Source organism: Myripristis murdjan, chromosome 18 (assembly GCF_902150065.1).
Source record: "Myripristis murdjan chromosome 18, fMyrMur1.1, whole genome shotgun sequence".
Lineage (NCBI taxonomy): Eukaryota > Metazoa > Chordata > Actinopteri > Holocentriformes > Holocentridae > Myripristis > Myripristis murdjan.
The window spans coordinates 12,498,600-12,517,343 of NC_043997.1; the positions used below are offsets into that span (position 1 = coordinate 12,498,600).

Consider the following 18,744-nt stretch of genomic DNA (forward strand, 5'->3'; position numbering starts at 1 on the left):
TTTCCATGAAGCTTTCTAATCAGTGTCTTATACTTTAACATCATCCTGCTATGGGACAGATGAAAGGATAGAGGAAAATTTCTCATAAGCTAAATCAGGCATATTTACATTGAGTTGAAATCTTAAAATGTTAGGTCTTTTATTAAGTACTGGATACTGGAAACTGCTGATATGGAGGTGATTCCCTAACCACTACTACATAACAACAGCCTATAATACCTGAAAAAAAAATGCTTTGTTGTACATTTATTTGTTCATTCAAATGTTTGATTATAATTTTTACGAACTGTTTCTCCTGCAAAAGTTGTCCACATATTCCACAGCTTTTTAAAAAATATCATAAAAAGTACAATTATGATTTTTTAATTGATTCTTTAATATTTCATGCATGAAAGAGTTAAATGCAGTAATACATGCCGGAATTTCCCCAAACTTTGAAACTTTGAATACCTGCCATACGGACCTGCTAAACAACCTAAAAGAATATTATCAGTTTTGGTTTCCAGCAAATGGGGATTTCACGGTCAAATGATGACGTTTTATATGAAGAAGAATCAAACTTCAGTTGGAAAGACTGAAATGCTGCAGTTTCTGGCATGAAAATGGTCAGATGAGGTCAGATTAGGAAATTAATATTGACACAAAATAACAAACACATACACTGATAGATACAGGTAGGCATGGAAACAGACAGAAACACACATGTGGGTAGAGAGAGACAAAGAGATAGACACACACACACACACACACACACACACACACACACCTGGCCTTGCCCAAGGGACAGACATATGAGCAGGTTCTGGTCTCCAGGGGAGGATGAAGGTGCAGGAAAAGTGGATCAGAGGGAAAAGCCGCTCCGTCCAAAGGGAATAGAAAAATAAATTACTGTCCACTTAGAGATCACTTGAACCAGAAGGGCTGTACGGGTGTGAGCTCATTAGAGAAATTAAATGCCGGTATAATAATTTAATCCATCTGGTTGTGACTGAATACTCGAGGCTGTTACCCAGAGGGGCTGAGGCTTCTGCCCAAATTTTGAAGGCCTGCAAAAGTGTTGCTAATATGATGGAGTCTCTGTGGCTGTGAAATGTGAGCGTCAAAATAATGAGCTATAGGTTCCTATCCCATGACAGGAGGGAAAAAAGACAGAAATCAATATATAAGTGCCCAAAGCCATCCTCTGTTGTGTGCGCATGTCCTTCTGTTCACACATGCATGAGAGAGCTGCCTTGTGTGAGTATGTGTGTGTGTGTGTGTGTGTGTGTGTGTGTGTGTGACTGACTGACTGACTGACCCCATATCATTTTACCCTGAAGGCGTACATTCACAAAGGCATTAAAGTTCCCATAAAACATGACAGAGCACACGGTGCACTGACACTAACACTGCACTGCCAACAAACAGCTTTCAAAATAATGGACCTGTGTGTGCAGTTAACAACAAGAGCCTGTCCTTTATGCACATTAGCAGACAGCAACAACTTTCCTGCAGTCTGACACGGCGATACAAACACTCCAACTGCCTGTTTTCACAGCTTCTCACTCCTGTCTCTACATGCCCAGCAGTTCTTTTAGTCTTTGTGTGTGTGAGTGTGTGTGTGTGGGGAGGTTTCACCTTACAGGTAAGGAATGATCTGTTTTTCTCCCCTTGGTTGGGATTGGGATATGTTTGCTTCATGTTTGGATGCTGATCCGTCTTTGGTGTGGGCGTAGCCATCTGGGAGTTTTTGGGTCAGCTCTTTTTTTTTTTCCCGATTCAGTGCAGTTAATTTTTAATTTAAATCTGTTAATGAGCAGTAGGTCAGCCTTCCTGTTCTAAAGATTTTCCATTATTTGACTTGTGTTGAGAGTCAACTCAGGAAGCTGACGTTTTTTTTTTTGTTTTTTTTTTTTCTAAGTGAACTTTAGTTCCCTTTATGCCAAATCTGGGCGTGAAATTATGTCCTTTAGGAAATGAATGGATCAATAAAGAGCTTAGTTGTGTGTTGCTGCCATTTTTTGCATCTCACTCATTTCCCATTTCTTGTATTCACACATTGGAGCATTAATATGTCATTTTCCACTAATGCAATAAATGTGCTCTGTAGTTTCAGTCCCTAAACTGGTTCAACTAAATAATAAATCAAAAATAAAGCAAACAAATTATAATTTCAATTTAATCAGATATAAGCCTCAAAACAAACATAGCCCTGTCCAGTATAACCTGCTCACCTCCATTACAGCTGCATTTTCTCCATTTTTTTTAATTTTATTTATTTATTTTTTTGTCACAGACATGTCCACCACGGCTGTTTAGACCAGAATCCAGAGGGCCATCTGCAACACAGAGGCAGTGCAACTCAATAGCAGCAGCAAGACGAGGCGGCACGAACAAGCAGACGTATGGATTCTCCACTAACCCACTGACCTGCATTGCAGAGGCAGTTTTTTTCTCTCTCTCTCTCTCTACGTGATCTGTATGTCCGATTAGACATTAAAGCGGCTGTGTCTCAGCTGCTGCGATGCTGCCACCTAGTGTTGACAGGGAGGTACTTCACCATGCTGAAAACGTGTGGATGTAGTCATCTGTCTTTCATGAGAAAATCACATATTTTTTTCTTAAACACACCGCTTGCAACTGTGTTATTATTTCATTCAAGTAAACATATGGACTGATTTAGTAAGCATAGCATAGCAGACATAGGTTGATTTTATTTCTGTATTTATTGTTGTGATATTTTTCAGGATTAATGCACATATTTAGACATGATGCACATCATGCACATACTTTTTTTTTTTTTTAAATAACAAATATGATTAATGCACAAGTAGTTTTGGTGCACATAGTTATACATAATGCACATGTTTGTTTGTTTGTTTGTTTGTTTGTTTATTTATTTATTTATTATTATTAGTAGTAGTAGTAAAACAAAATTCTATGGATTTTTTTATGTCTGATAATTTAATTCTTCTCTCTGTTTCCCTTCAGGGATCAATAAAGTATTTTTGATATACATTTTACAATATCACCATACATAATGTTATAGGCTATAGACGTGGATTCTTACTACTTCCTCAATATACTTTTATATCAATGTAAATTTTTTGTATCTTATTTATTTCATTTTAATATTATTCCCTATAACAGTATACGTCATTAAAATGAGGTAGACTACAGGATGTTGGCTGTCGCATTTAATAGATGATAGCATTATCATTTTTGCAGCCTGTCAGTGTAATAATCGGTATGAACAGCCGTGGTACAAATTTGTTTGACATAGTATTTCAGACAAATAGTCCTCTCTCTCTGTGGCACGGTTGCTGCGCGGAGGGATTAGTGTGCTGTAAGGTGCACAATAGAGCTATTCACCCAGGTTCATAGGTTATATTGTAAACTCTACCTTGGCTGAACCGCACTTGACGACTGTCAAGCTCACCAGAATGTAGATACAAGATCCGGTCATTTTCAAAATAAATCCCGCAATGACGAGCATAATTATGAAGATTGGACGGGAGGTGCGTGTGTGACTTTGACGTTTCAACTAAATATGATGCTTCCTTTAAGTGTTTTAATACGATTTCACTACCTTCTAAATAGGTGTGCAACAGTACACAAAAATGGTTTGGTACATACCCCGGGTTATGACCTTTTGTAAACATCACTACTTTATAAATAATAGATATTGTTTAAAAAACGGCCAACACATTCAATACTGTGACAAACTACTACTAATAGTAAATTATCAAATTAATAATAAGGTCTCAAGTAATTTAAACGAAATGTGTTTGTACATATATTGTGGTGTCATTTTATTTTTAAGTCCAGGCAGTGTGACTTCCGGTGCTGTTGCTAACGCTGGCTGGCTTGACGGGCGGTATGTAAGGAGGTCGTCCAGCCGTTGCATGCCGGGTGGTGTGTTGCGTTGACGACAGCAGGAGCTCCGACACCAGCGACAGGAGAGGAGCCGCTGACCTTCCGTGGTATCGCTGTGAGAAATGGCGCTGAGCCGGCTCGAAAAGGCACAGACATGGCTCTGGAAGGCCGTCATGGGCTTGCTCTACGGGCTTTTCCGGCTTCTGTCTCCGCGGAGCCCCGCCGTCTCCAGGAGGCTGCCGGCGGTTAGCAACCCGCTGCTGGCCGTGTCGGCGATGCAGCTCGCCCAGAAGATCCGCCGGAGAGAGGTGTGTCCCCCTCCCCGGTCTGCTCCTCTGTGTGTGTCTGCTTCCGCTAACCACAATTATTCTTCATTTTCAGTCAGTTGAATGTTTATATGTTGTGTTTTTTAGACTACCCTGTCGTCACTTTAAGCTGTCTAGCTACATAAGCCATTTTCACCTTTGGTCCAGCCTCCGGGGATTTTGGCCCTGTTTGTATTTATACGTTATCGAGCCACCTGTGGAGTGACAGCCTTCATCTCTCTCCCTCTCTCTCTCTCTCTCTCTCTCTCTCTCTCTCTCTCTCTCTCTCTCTCTCTCTCACACACACACACACACTCACTCTCTCTCTCACACACACACATTTCTATATGTTTATCTGTAACTTGGACTACATGTACCCTGGCACTGCGTCAACTTTTCATATAAAAATAGCACAGGGCAGTTGATTGTGTAGCTCAGTTGTACCTAGACTGAATGAGTGGACTGGGTCACCCTGGCTGAAGGAGCTTGCTAAGCCACCTAAATACATCCAGCATCTAGACACCTAGTTACTGTCCCATGACACACTTGCCTTACAGGCTTTTCTTCTATGGTATAGCCTAAATTATCTAAGGAATTCCCTCCTCCTAATTTGAAGCAGCAAGCGTTGCAGACTGACTTCCATTGTGAAGGAAACTGCAAAATAGCCAGTGTGCCCTGAAATCCTGAGATTCGTCTTCTTGACAACATCATGTTAGGGCTTGCAATGCGTGCGTCCTGTATTAGATATCTTATGTGTGTTTATGTAAAGCCCTTGCTGGTTTGTCACTGCCTTTCGTGCACTTTTTTGTTGGTTTTAGTGTGGCAAGAGCTGGAATAAATGTTTGATTTCGTGCAAGCTGCATCCAGTCTCTTTCATTTTTTGTGATTATATCCTGTACCCCTTGAAGCCCTTCTTGCAGTGTTTATTTATGTATTCATTCATTCATTCATTCATTCATTCATTGTTGACTTGCTGGAGCATGTGGAGCAAAATGCGTCCACTTTAGATTCATAGACAAGTAGAATTAGTCTTCTACAATTCTACAAAATGGAGCAAAGTATATTTTTGGTCCAGCACTGTGGGAGTTGACTGCCCTCACATCCCGTATCATTAAAGAAGCTCAACATTGTGATATATCTAGGAGAATGATCTGCCATTGCTTTTTGCATTTGCTTTCATGCATATTGTAAGAATGCATTCACTATAATTATAAAATAGCGATCACACCAACACACATGGACTAAGTGCTGTGTCTGTGCAGGTGTCCAGTGTGGAGGTGGTGCAGGCCTATATTGACCGGATCCAGGAGGTCAACCCTTTAATCAACGCCATGGTAAAAGACAGGCAAGTCCTCGCTGGTCGGTTCGATTTTGTTGAACTCTTTTGTGTGTATCAGTCTCTCAGAGTTTAATTCTGCCTCTTTTCTAGGTGCCAGGACAGACTGCTGTTGAATATTTTATTGTTCAGAGCAGGGGCTTTTTATTTCGCACAGCTATTACTTGTTCATTAACCTGTGGACACCCATTACAAGTGATTTTTGCCCCATATAGATACTCTGATATATTTGCTTGTGTGAAGTATCAAATTGGGTAATTTATAGTAAAATGTAGTGGAATAATAGTATTATAGCTCTTCCTCATATGCTGAGGACCCACCGGTTGCCCCCCAGGGACTCTGGGGGTCCAAGGCCCCACTGTGAAAACCACAGGTTTATAGAGATCATTTTGCAGCTTGAAGGTCACAGGTTCGATCCTCATACCAGCCCTGAGCGCTGATGAAGTGTCCTTGAGCAAGACGGTGAACCCTCCCTGCTCAAGTTACTTTGGAATAGAGTATCAACTAAATCCATAAAATATAAAGCTTAATACCTGTTCAGCTATCTGTTTTCTCTCTTAGTTTTTGTTAAACATGTTTTTTATTCTGCTATTGTTTTCCTTTTCTATTCACCTTTTCTCAAAATGTAGTTGCGCCATAAATTACTGCATTTTCTACAGTTTTTGACAACAAATGGTCACATTAAAAACTGCTCATCTGGACTTTATAAGACTTTATATGCACGTTTAGGATGCTTAACAGCTGTATTGATATTGGATGATTTCATGTAAATGCTGTAAAAGTAACCACTATTGAAGCAAAACCTGACACGAATAGACATTGCACTCAAATGCATGGCACTAGTGATAATGAGGTCTGTGTTTGGGGTTTCAGGTTGTATGAAAAGTGAATTGAAGGGCAGCGGGCTTTACAGACCAGCAGAACCACTTTGTTTTCCGCAATTATCAGGCTGTAGGCTATAATAAATGTTTGGAGCATCTCCAGACCATAAAATGCACCTATAATGTACGGCTTCTGACAAGTAGTAGTTGTTACATTGGTTGATTATAGTGATTAACAATGAATGACATTTACTGTGGCATGTTTGTTGTGCTGCAGTTCCTTTTTAGGATTTCCAGAACTGATTGACTCAATAGATTGCGCTCATATTCTCAAACATGAGGCTTTGAAACCTTTTCACTGTTGAACCCCGTATCAGTAAAAGGTGTCTGTGTCTCAGTGACAGGCAGCGACAAGCCGCGCTTATACCTGCGGTTTTCCTCTCGCAGTTCCCCAGTGTTAACCTGCTGTGTTTCAGTGTTATAATATCTTGTATGGCTTATATTTATTCTAAGGTTAGGTAATGACTAGGACTTCATGTACAATGCGTATCATGCCACATTGGTAACTGTTTATGTCTGAGCACATCACAATACTCTACAGAACTGACTGAAAAATATATAAATAGAGCATACTGCGCAACAAGACTAATCAAATACACAGTGTATATGATAAATCAGGTGACACACTGACTCAAAACAGAGTAATTTAATTCACTCTCCTAAAATGTAGATGCTGTAAAATCATATGAGAGTGAAGTGCCAGTGAATCAAAACTGTTCTAAGAAAAATAGCACAATGCTGAGCTTTATCGACTTTATTTTCACAGCTTTAATGTATTCATGGTCACTTATTTATTATGCTCCCATACTGCCCACGTGTAAAGTCTGCTAAACACTCTGTTGGCAGCATGGCGTCTGATCAGGTTTGCAAAGGCATTTTTTAGGCACTGTTGACAATATGATAACCCTGTGTCTTACTTATTAGTGAAGGTGTAATATTTCTCCTCTGTAAAGACTGACTTAAGATGGAGTAATTTCTTGCATAACAAGTGGTACAATATCCTGTTCTGTCTAAACAAAAGTTTAGAGTCTTAGTGATCTAGCAGGTTTTTCTAACTTGGTAAAACCGTATTGATTCTTCCTGATACTGGCATCTTTTGGCAGGCTGGTGAGATATTAAACCATATTGTGAGCCATCAAAACTCTGTCTGAGCTGAACATGTTTTTCTGTCTTGCCTTGTGAGCGTCGCAGCTAAAATAAGAGATCACCAACAGGCCATCATTTGTGCTGGGAGAAATGGATTACATATAATTAAATGAAGTCATATGTGATGGTTCATGCTTGTTTTCACCTCACTGTGCATCGAACCCTCGGATAATGTAGCGTAACGCTGCTGCTGTTTGAGTCTGGTAGAACAGAGAGTGACTATATTCACATTATCTCAATGATAATATGTATTTCACACAGGAAACTTTGATCAACACTGCAACACATTAAAGGTGCATTCTGCGTAATTGCTGAGGGCGGATCGATGTGAGGACCCTTCAGATTCCTGCCTGTTTACCTTAAAGAAATACTTCAGCACTGTGGGCAAAATACCCTTTTTACTACTTACCCAGACTGAGACAAAATGTTAGCTCCATCAAAGTGCAAAAATAAACCTTACAGCAACTGCAAAGCTGTCTTATGTACACTGTGTATTATTACACAATGTACATGTTGACCAACCACTTCTTTATCTTAACCACCTTTCTCCTCTCTCTGCTCCTCTCTCACCTTTATCCTGCTGACCTTTACCGTCCTCACTCTCTCTCTCCCTCTCTCTCCAGGTTTGCTGCTGCTCTCCAGGAGGCGGCCCAGGTTGATAAGCTGATTGAAGAGGAGACAGGGGGGGAGGAGGTCCTGGAAGACCGGCTGCCCTTACTGGGCGTCCCGCTCTCTGTGAAGGAGTCCTTTGCCCTGCAAGGTAACAGTCTGCACACTAAACCTGCAACAAGGATTCACTTTCCATCTTTTCATATAAGCACCGACTCTGACCACCTCACATGAAGTTCTGCATGTCTACCAAGTGTTCAATACTATTCTTTTTGTAGTTTTTGCCATTTTGCTTTATTATGATAGTGACTTTAGAGAGAGAGGGAAGGCAGGGGAGAGCGAGGGGATGACATACATCAAACGGCTCAGGCTCTTTGAACCCAGGTCGCTGTCTACCATGTGACCTACTGGGATGTCCCAAGTATTTAATACTATTCAACAGAATTCATGAGCGCGCCACAGTGCTGTTAATGGTTTTACAAAAGGTTATTATGAAAGCTGTTGTATCTTTTTATCTCTAGTGTTTATGAGTCACTGTTTAGTGGAGACGTTTGAACTTCTTCTTGGTTTCGTCACATCCCAAGATGACCTCTTCACTTATCACAGTGTATCCAACAGCACCACAGACATAAGCCCCACAGTTTCAACAGAAATACAGCGTCGGCTGCACACTCAAGATTCACAGATTACTTTCAGCAAAGATCCCAACTACTGAAACATTTGACAATCATTTGTTTGTTCATGGTAAATGGGCAAACAAACTATTAAAACATTAAGTGAAATCTTTTGGGTATATTTCAGCAAATAATCATTTTGTTCTTGTACATGTACAATCATGTACAATTGTAAGAAATAAGTAGGCTGATAGACGTATATCAAAACAAATCGTTTCTTTCTGATCTCCATTAATTTAAATAATAACAAAAAGTGCATAGGACTAATGCACAATGAAAACACATAAGTTTAATCAAATAAAAATATTACCCAGTTTTACAGGGTCGTACAATTTTCATACTGGGGCTTTAACTCACCCTTACATAAATGATAAGTAAGCAGCACTATATAATTATTTTAAAAATATATCAGGGGCACCAAACACATTGCCCTTCTGTTTCCTCGCCCTTCAAGCCTTTTAGATACACAACCTGCAAACTCAACACTAGTGCTCACAGTACTTATGTGTTTACCTCAAACTCCACTGGGAATAAACGGACACAAAAGCACAACGTGTAGACATCAGGTGACGTTAATGGACCACAGATTTCTTTGAGTATCCTTAAGGTCCTGTCCTGCAGGTTTTTGTTACTACTTGACAGTGCAGGTACACCTGATCTGTCCGAACCTGCCATGAGGTGCAGCTCTCTGCCTCTCTATTAGGGAGGAACAAAAACTCACAACACAAAAAAAACCCAAGGACTGGAATTGAATACCTTGGCTCTGTTTACTTTGCAGATGTGTCTTCAAAATGCCTGTCTTTGTATAACATTCCCATGAGAAATTACAGGTTGGGCATATACTGTTTTTTTAATCTTAAGGATGAACAATACTCCAGTTATGACTAAAAACAACAGTACTTTATATCAGTGCACCATATGCACCTACCTTAAGCAGCATCTTTATGAGAAAATATAAAGATCATGTGTAACTGCATTTTTTCCATTGCTGAGAAGTTGGCATAGATTTATTTACAGTGTGTTTTGCATTGTTCACGGCAGTGAGCAACAGCTAGAGGATTTTATTGTTTTTGTTGTTTTATTGCCTAAAAATACCACAAAACTCAAACATCACCTTTTCAAAGTTATAATAGCAGAAAAAGGGATATGTGCCTGTAATGTGACATCATTTCTCTGTTCAACCCCTCTCTCTGCCAGGTATGCCCAACTCTACGGGCGTCATCTCCAGGCGTGGAGTATTAGCCACGGTGGACGCTCCACCAGTGGCCCTGTTGAAAAGAGCAGGGGCCATCCCGCTGGGGGTCACCAACACCAGTGAGCTGTGTATGTGGAGCGAGTCCCACAACCACCTGTACGGCATCACCAACAACCCCTACGACCTGGAGCGGATACCTGGAGGCAGCTCAGGTCAGCAGCTTTTGGTTAAGCACCTAAGTGGTTGGTTGGATATTTGGTTAGATAGTTAGCCAGGGAAGTTGGGGCATGAGACTGTCATGGTATATAAGTGTGGACTCAATTCATTCAGCTCAGCTTACCTTAACACTGCAACCTGTCATTCACTGGGGAACTGGCCTGGTTTATCCTGCTTCTCAGCTTGCACCACAGTCTCCCTCTCTCTCTCTCTCTCCCTCTCTCTCTCTTTCTCTACTGTGAGGCACTTTTTAGAAAGCTGTTCCAAGGGCTTTATAAATAAATTTGACTTGTTGGTAATTACTGTACAGGCTGTTGCACACTGTCTACAGATGACCAAGAGCCAACAAGTTACCAAACTTTTCCTTTTCACCTCCAGCAGCTGAACAACAGCAAAAAAAAAAAAAAAGTTGTTTTTTTTCTTTTCTTCTTTTTTTTCTTTCTTTCTTCGTGTAAGGGTGAATTTGCCTTTGAGCCCTGTTGCCAAGTCAGTTTGTTAACATGAAAATGCGCACTTAATGTACACTAATGTACACTTATTCCTCGGTACCATAAAAAAAAAACATATTTATTTGGCTATGTACAAAAAAAGGTGAATGAAAGCTGGTTGTAAAAGAAGAAGAGATGGTCAGATGGTCAGAATAGGGTTTTTAACCAAGCCTCTTCAGTTCAGCTGCACCTCATGTAACCTTTGCCCTCTCATGTGAGCACAAATGGGGCATTAAACACAGCATTAGGCACATATATAAATCATAATCATTAATGACAGTCATTCAAGAAACAAATCATAATATCGTAATATAAAAAAATGCAAGATATATCTTAATTTACTATGTTGAATTAAAATTGCAAAAATTAAAATTAAAACATTCCAGACCCTATTTTTTGTATAACAAATAATTACAAGATTATACATCAATAGCCATTAAGTTAATCATTCATACGTCATTATACACACAAAGCACAAAACATACAGGTTTCTCATATCTTCGAACCATCATCAATTAATATAAAACCAATTATAATGTAGTTTTAGAGGCTTAGAATTCAGGCTAAAGTCCATTTACTTTTAAGGCATCAAAAAAAGAGGACACATGATGTATTAAAGTCCATGATAGCAAAAACTTTGAGGTCAAAATTTCAAACATTTAACACTACAACAGTTTGTTTGAGATCCGAGTTCTTCATCCAGGAGCTCTTGTGGAATGAACAAACCTGCAGCAGGGGTTCAGGCAGCATTTTGTTCAAACTAAACCGTAAGTCAGTTTCCTGTTTCAATGAGGCGGTCAGGATGTTTCCCACAGCTCTCCAATAAAGCCCAACCTGCCAAGCTTCAAGTGAAGCTTTCTGTATTGTTTCAGTAGTAGACATTATTCAGAGTTTAGAGTTTGTTCTCACAGATGTCACCAAGAGCCAGGGAAACCTAGCCACAAATCCCATTTGTTTTTCTGCTGCTTTTCTCTCTGCCTGCCTCTCTGTGGCCCAGGTGGAGAGGGCAGTATTCTGGCAGCAGCAGGCTCAGTGATCGGCATCGGCTCAGACATCGGTGGCAGCATCCGGATGCCCTGTTTCTTCAATGGAATATTTGGCCATAAAACCACCCCAGGTAAGAGAAACCACCTGATGTATGTATTTAGTTTAAATGTATGCAAACCTGTACCTTCAGTGTGTGAGTCTTGACGTGTGCAGGCCTGTGCTGCTGTACTGTATATGTGGAGTGAACACATGCATTTAAGCCTCAGTGTACAACTTGTTCAAACCTGTTGCTCCACATATTAATGGACTGCATTATTATTAAAAACAGCCGTTATGCTCAGCAGTGCCTGTCGTGTTTAAAGAACATACTGTATATGTGCTGTATTGTTACTAGGGTGTGTTTGTTTGTGTAGGTGTGGTGTCAAATGAGAACCAGTACCCTCCATCCTCTGGGAGGCATGAGGACTACCTCAGCGCTGGTCCCATGTGCCGCTATGCTGAGGACCTGCTGCCCATGCTCAGTATCATGGCTGGACCCAACGCTCACATGTAAGACACATCTGTCAGAAACCTTTATTTATTTTGGGAAGGTTTATAGAGCCTGTACACTGTTTTTTTCATCACTGCCCAGCTGCCCTCCTGTCCTGAACTATTTTTTTTTCTGCAGTAGTAGGTAGCTAGGTTGTGTGGAGCAAGTGGTCTTTTGTGGAATATTTAAATACAGAGTAAATATAATGATCCAAATGAGGCACTTAAAAATAAATGCTGGCATTGTCCCAAAACTTTAAAACATTAACCACTGAGCATGGTGAATATTTGATTCCTGAGCAAATATAACTTGGCAAATAACCTGTACCACGTAGTGAACACTTTTATTGAACCTGTTGGACAGTTAATTATGATAAAATGTACAGACACGTGTGTGTGTGTGTATATGTGCATACGCAGGTTGTCTTTAAGCACGAAAGTGGACCTTAAGAAGTTGCGGTTCTTCAGCATCCCCCATGATGGTGGCTCTCGTTTTACATCCCCTGTCAACAAACAGCTCCTTCAGATTCAGAGGAAGGTTGGTGGGCCAGATTTCATTCAAACAGTTTCTAAGTGTGACCAATCAGATGAGCTGTGTAAGGCAGCTTTGTGTTGGTTCATGTTCTAAAACCATAGCAAACATCGTCTGTGTCGTCTGATATGCTGTGTGTCACCAGACTCCATTCAAAAAGTCTGGCAATTTAGTTTCCTTATTGGTAAATGATACACATTGTAAAACATCAACATGACTTTCATTCAGATTTCAGTAAATATCTTATTGTAAGTTTTCAGTTTATATTCCATTCATTCAAAAAATGAGAAATGTTTTTGTGACTTTAAAGTTATAGTAGTGTGGGACATCCTGGAAGCTCACCTGTTAGAGAGTCCTTAGCACAGTGACCTGGGTTTGAATCTGACCTCAGGCCCTTTGCCGCATGTCATCCCCTCTGTCTCCCCTGCCTTCCCTGTCACTCTCTCCACTCTCACTATCAAGTAAAGCAGACGTGCCACCAAAAGTAATCCTCAAAAAAATGATGGAAGTGCACTAATATTTTCTGAGTGTAAATTCAGATAAGTCCTCAATATTTGCTTGGGGGGCGAGTAAAGTGGAACTTCAATAGTATGAAAACATTATTTCAGCCAAATACATAAGACTCTTTTTCAGCTGTTGTTTTATTCAAGTGTGTTTGGAGAACACATATTGACACACACACACACACACACACACACACACACACACACACACACACACACACACACACAGAAACCTTGGTGAAGGGGATGCTCATATTTTCCAGGTAGTGGAGCGGCTGGAAGCTGACCTAGGGGTGAAGGTCCAAGAGGTTCATCTCCCTGGGCTGCGGTACAGCTTCCAGATCTGGGACACCTACATGACTCTCCCTGACAAGGAAGGCAAGGTGGGTCTACTGAGCTCACTGTTAGATTCATATTTGAGGCGTTTGGGTAACAGAGTGATTTATGATGAGCAAGCAGGCAGTGTCTCAGTCTTGTTCCTCAAAGATACTGCAACAGAATCTGTGGATGTTGACTCAGATTTCTCACCGCCAAAGGAGAGATTCTGTTTTCGCTTATTCATCACCACAGGGAGGTTGGAGATAAGGGTGAGCTACAGAGCCACACCCATTCAGTGGTTTGCTCAGGGCGGATACTTGCCGAAATAGATGCATGGATGATTTTTCTTACCACTGGACCCTCTTGCTTCTTTTTCTCATATAAGGAACAGGCCAGCCTCCATCATTAAATTATATTTTTCCAGGTATCAGGATGAGGTTTAAACAGGGAAGAGTCCAGTATCTAATCTGATACTGCTAAGACTCTGACAAATGAAGGAACACTGGCAGGAGCCGAGTCTTAGTTACAGCACACGCTGTAGTTTGTTGCCCAGGAAATTCTGTGCTAATCCCTTCAGCTGCCAAGGCACAGCCTTCCACATCTGAGGTGTGTGTGGACCCTTTGCCATGCCTCCATGTTTGAGGCCCTATACTGCCAAACACACAGGCTGTCAGGGTGCTTGAAAATCCTCATGTTTCTGGGCTTGGGATAAATGACATGAGCCTTTGAAAGTTATTCAAAAGAATGGACTGCCTTGAAAGTGCTTGTATTGAAATACAGCTTTAAGCGTCATTAACCTCCTCGACCCTGCCAGTCTCATGTCGCTGCTGTGTGGCCGAGTTTTGTTCGAACCCAAAGAGCTTTGACTCAAATTCTAGTGGAGATCCCAAGGTTTCCAAAGATACCAAATATATCCTGCTGAATTTTAGGGAAATGTTTATAAAAGTGTAAAATAAGACATCTAGACATCCATTTTTTTATTGCATGTAATGGTGTAGCCATAAAACAGTAGGATTTTGAGTTTGAATATTTCATTCAATATAGCATGATGTGGCCTCAGTGAAGCCACGGGTACACAGTATGTACACTCAGTGGCCACTTTATTAGGTCCACCTGTACAGTCTAATACAACCCAATGCAACTGTTCTGCCATATAGTTTTTCCTTTTCTGCTGCCTATAATGCTCAGGTTTTCTTTTTGTCACAGTAATAGAGGTGTTCATTCACTTCTATGTTTGGCACTGAGCTCATAGTCAGTGGTGCTGTTGGACTGGACTGCATTTTATTGAGGTGTTTCTACTATTCTGTCCCCCCTCATGTATAGAAATAGGGAGGACAAAAAATTAGAAACACTTCAACATAATGTAATCCAGTACAAGACCTCTGCAAACTACAACCTCAGTAATAAACACAGAATTAACTTTACACATTCTCCACAATGTCAACGCAAACTGAACATTATAAACTTTGTTAAAAGGTAGAATTTATGGCAGGGCTGCTGCATTGAACTGCATTAGATTGCGTGTGGACCTTTGCCACTGAGTGTATGTGTCATTGTTGTACAGTATGGAAAAAAAACTCTAGCTTTGAAGTCACTTGAGTAGAAGTTTAAGGGAAAAATTTTTTAAGTTTAATATGCCTCAGCTAAGGCTTCTCTCAGTCTGGGACTTGACATCCTGAGGAAAACCCTGTGATGCAGATTGTTTTTTAAATGAACAATTTAGTGGTTGTTGACTTCACAAGATCAAGTAAGAAAAAAAATCAGGTCCTTGTGATGTAATTTTGACCAGTGTCACATCTTACTCTTACCCTTCAAAAATGCCATTTAGAAACCTTAAATTTGACCAAACCATTAGTTTACCTTGAAAGTCATTTTAAGAAAGTGTTTGAATTTGGTGTCGAAGTGAGTGTGTGTGAGCTGGGTGGACAAACTGGACCTGCTCAGTTTTTCAGTCACCACAGGGTGATAGTGTATCATCCCCATAACAGGGTCAAGGCAGGTAAAGAACAGCAAGACAGCAATGGGGGGAAAAAAAGGTACAGCTGGCACTCTGAGGCCACAGATTAGGACTTAGTGATGTGGACAGCTGCTCACACAGCAGGCTCTCACTCCACTGGGTGGATTTTACACATCAAAACCTCTTCCATCATAGCGAGAGCACGTGTTCCTAAATTTGTGTAGTCTTTTGGTATTTCCACAACTTTCAACAAAAGATCAGAAGGAATTGCTTCATTGTTGTTCTGCAATACTTAACTACAACTAGAGAGCCGCCTCCACCTAAAAGAAAGCCTTGTGTTGAAACAGGCTGCTCACATTACAGCGGGCATGCAAACGCAGCCTTATGTTACAAGCATGATAATAAGTTTACTACAGTGCAAAGGAACTGTAAAACACTCAGGTGGCAGCAGAAAACTGTTGTCACACATTGAACTGTGTGTCCCGTCCAACTGAACAGAGGGAGCCAGGCACTGTGGCTGCTGATAAAATATAAAATATGCACTCATGACACTGTAAGGCACTTGAGATAAAAATAAAAGTGTTCCGTGTGTGTCTTTGCCAGCCTCCTCAGGCGTTCGTCGAGCTGATGGGAGAACCGGGCCGGCCGGTGTGGCCTCTGTGGGAGCTGCTGAAATGGATGATGGGAAGATCAGAGCACACTATGGCTGCTATCGGTAAGAGACACGTTGAACCTGCTCAGAAAACATTTTGTAAAATCCTTTTTGACTGGTATTTTTTATTGTTGCATTATCCGTATTTGTTGTTTTATTTATAAAATTAGACTTTATATGTTCTATAAAATGCTAATTATTATTGTTATCAATAATGGCACTTAGTGGATTGTACACTACATTCTGTCAAAAAGGCATAAATGAGAAGCTATCAGACTAAATGAAGCCTTGTAAAACTATAATTTGATGGTTGTATCTGCAGTGATGTAGATGAGTATGTCTCATCTACATAACTGCATGTTTAGAGGAATGAAATGTATATAAATGCCAGTTTTATATGAAAACAGAAAGCACCATCTTTGGCCATACAAGTCATACTCATATTGATAGATATTTGGACACTGATACTATGTGTCATGCCTCTCCAAACAAGGTGCTTTGTGAACTTTAGGAAATGACCTGACGTTCTTGTTGTATAACTGGATGCTGGTAATCAGATTTTTATTTTATTTGACATTGCCAAGGCAACAACTTCTCTTCCTGGAGGCCTTAATTAGTAACATAAAACAATTACAGCAGGAAGAACACAGTGTCCCTCTCTTCCATAAACCTGGCAAATGTAAACCTCAGTGTACATCAGAACAACACAGAAAAATAGACAAATAGAAAATAGAATGTCTTTTGTGACTTTAAAGGTTAAATAATACATATACATTTGCTGAACTGTTAGTGTTATTATTCTTGTGTGTGTGTGTGTACATGATGTATCTGTCAGGCCTGGCCTTGGTGGAGATGAGCCATGCCTCCAAGCCCGTGCCCTTCTTCATCCAGCAGAACGAGAAGCTGCGGAAGGAGGTGGAGGAGCTGCTGGGGACAGACGGAGTTCTGCTCTACCCAACGCACCCCAACATGGCACCCAAACACCACCACCCACTCTTCAGACCGTTCGACTTCGCCTACACTGGTCAGTGGTGCTCTCTTGTCTCTACAGTCTCACCTTGAGCATTGTCTCACCGCCAGCAAATCATCATAGCTAATATCAAGTCTCATTTCTTACCCATAGTTCAAAGTTGTTGCAGTTAATAACAATTGTCAATAAACAGTTGAATGGTGCTACAGAGATGCCCTGGCCCACAAATTCTATTTTCCAGATGCGAGAAAACATGTTTGTTTGGTACAGACCCCTGCAAAAATCGCATTGTTGTCTTTTTAATAGTTTTTTCTGTGAACATTTAAAATATTTAACTCATCACAAGACAATCGCAGTATCCATATCCATTTTTAAACATAATTCAACCCTTATGTGGGAAGAAACTGAGACTGAAAGTTTACTTAGTTTAAACAAGGTGAGTGGTTATATATTGGTAAGGGGAAAGAGATCTGGATAAAGGATGAGTCAATACCACAGTTAATATTTTGTTTATCAGTTGACTTCTATCAGTGCACTTATCTGTCTCCACACAGGTATACTGAACATCCTGGGCCTGCCGGTCACACAGTGTCCACTGGGCCTGAGCGAGGAGGGACTCCCGATGGGTGTGCAGGTGGTGGCAGGGAAGCTGCAGGACCGGCTGCCCCTGGCTGTGGCTGTTTATCTGGAGAAGGCCTTCGGAGGCTGGAGGGACCCTGGAGCCAAGTGACACACACAGACTGCCGCCACCGAGGCTCCAGACTGGAGCTGGTGGAAGATTATGATCTGCCTCGTTGTTGTAAACAGGCACTGAGAGGTACAATCAGCACTTTGAATGTTGATTTTTTTTTTTTTTTTAATTCTGTGACAAATCAATCCTTCCAGTCAATGCCAATCATCATTTTATCATTTACGCTGTTCTATGTAACAGGGACTTTTACACAGCAGCACAAGCTTTAAAAATTGACTTGACACTGGTGGTAGTATCTTTACATTAACTAATGAAGCTAAGTGGCTATGGTGCCCAACTTATGAAGGTACTCATCTGTTTCTGTTAATAAATGATTTTTTTTCTCTATGAATTCTCTTCTGTTATTCATATAACTTCTTTTCCCTTTGAACAGCAAAATAGAATTTGATTATTTTTTCTGCAGGTTGGTCACAGAAGTTGAAAAGTAGTCAAACAGTTGCTGGTTCATTTCCTTGTGCCTAGAGCGCTCAAAACTGCCGTATGTCTGAGCTAAGACAGATATTGGACACAACCGGCTAGAAAATACAAATATTTTGATAAAACTGGGACAGCAAGTAACTGTCCATTATATTCAGTCTGTCCAAGTAAAAGTTAATCACCATAAAACATTAAGTCGATCTTGATACTGAAAAACCATTTGCCTTAAGTTGATTATTTCACAACAGTGTGAACGCATCAGGAGAGAGGGAAAGATCAGAGGCATGGTCAAAACAAGACAACAAAAAGCAGGAAAATATAGAAGAGAACCACAAAACATGAATTCTAATAGCGATGTGCCCAGAAAACCTCCACAAAGGCTGAATATTCACACAGCTGAAACATAGTGAGGAGGCAAAGAGAA

General features: G+C 40.6%; 1 protein-coding gene across 1 annotated transcript; it reads left to right on the forward strand.

Moving 5' to 3' along the window:
* Positions 1-3,859: 3,859 nt before the first annotated feature.
* Positions 3,860-18,230, forward strand: faah2b (fatty acid amide hydrolase 2b). Its single transcript, XM_030075630.1, has 11 exons — positions 3,860-4,163; positions 5,423-5,505; positions 8,147-8,283; positions 10,004-10,213; positions 11,703-11,822; positions 12,106-12,241; positions 12,641-12,758; positions 13,519-13,638; positions 16,134-16,245; positions 17,018-17,206; positions 17,707-18,230. Exons 1-11 carry the CDS (start codon positions 3,978-3,980, stop codon positions 17,880-17,882), a joined length of 1,587 nt encoding a protein of 528 aa, XP_029931490.1. The 5' UTR covers positions 3,860-3,977; the 3' UTR covers positions 17,883-18,230.
* The last annotated feature ends 514 nt before the right edge of the window (positions 18,231-18,744 follow it).

What these genes read in the sequence shown, in the direction of transcription:
- faah2b (XM_030075630.1), top strand. Translation starts at nt 3,978, where the DNA reads ATGGCGCTGAGCCGGCTCGAAAAGGCACAGACATGGCTCTGGAAGGCC. An exon ending in GGAGTCCTTTGCCCTGCAAG is followed by an intron (nt 8,284 to 10,003) that starts GTAACAGTCTGC and finishes TCTCTCTGCCAG; the next exon opens with GTATGCCCAACTCTACGGGC. An exon ending in GTTCGACTTCGCCTACACTG is followed by an intron (nt 17,207 to 17,706) that starts GTCAGTGGTGCT and finishes GTCTCCACACAG; the next exon opens with GTATACTGAACATCCTGGGC.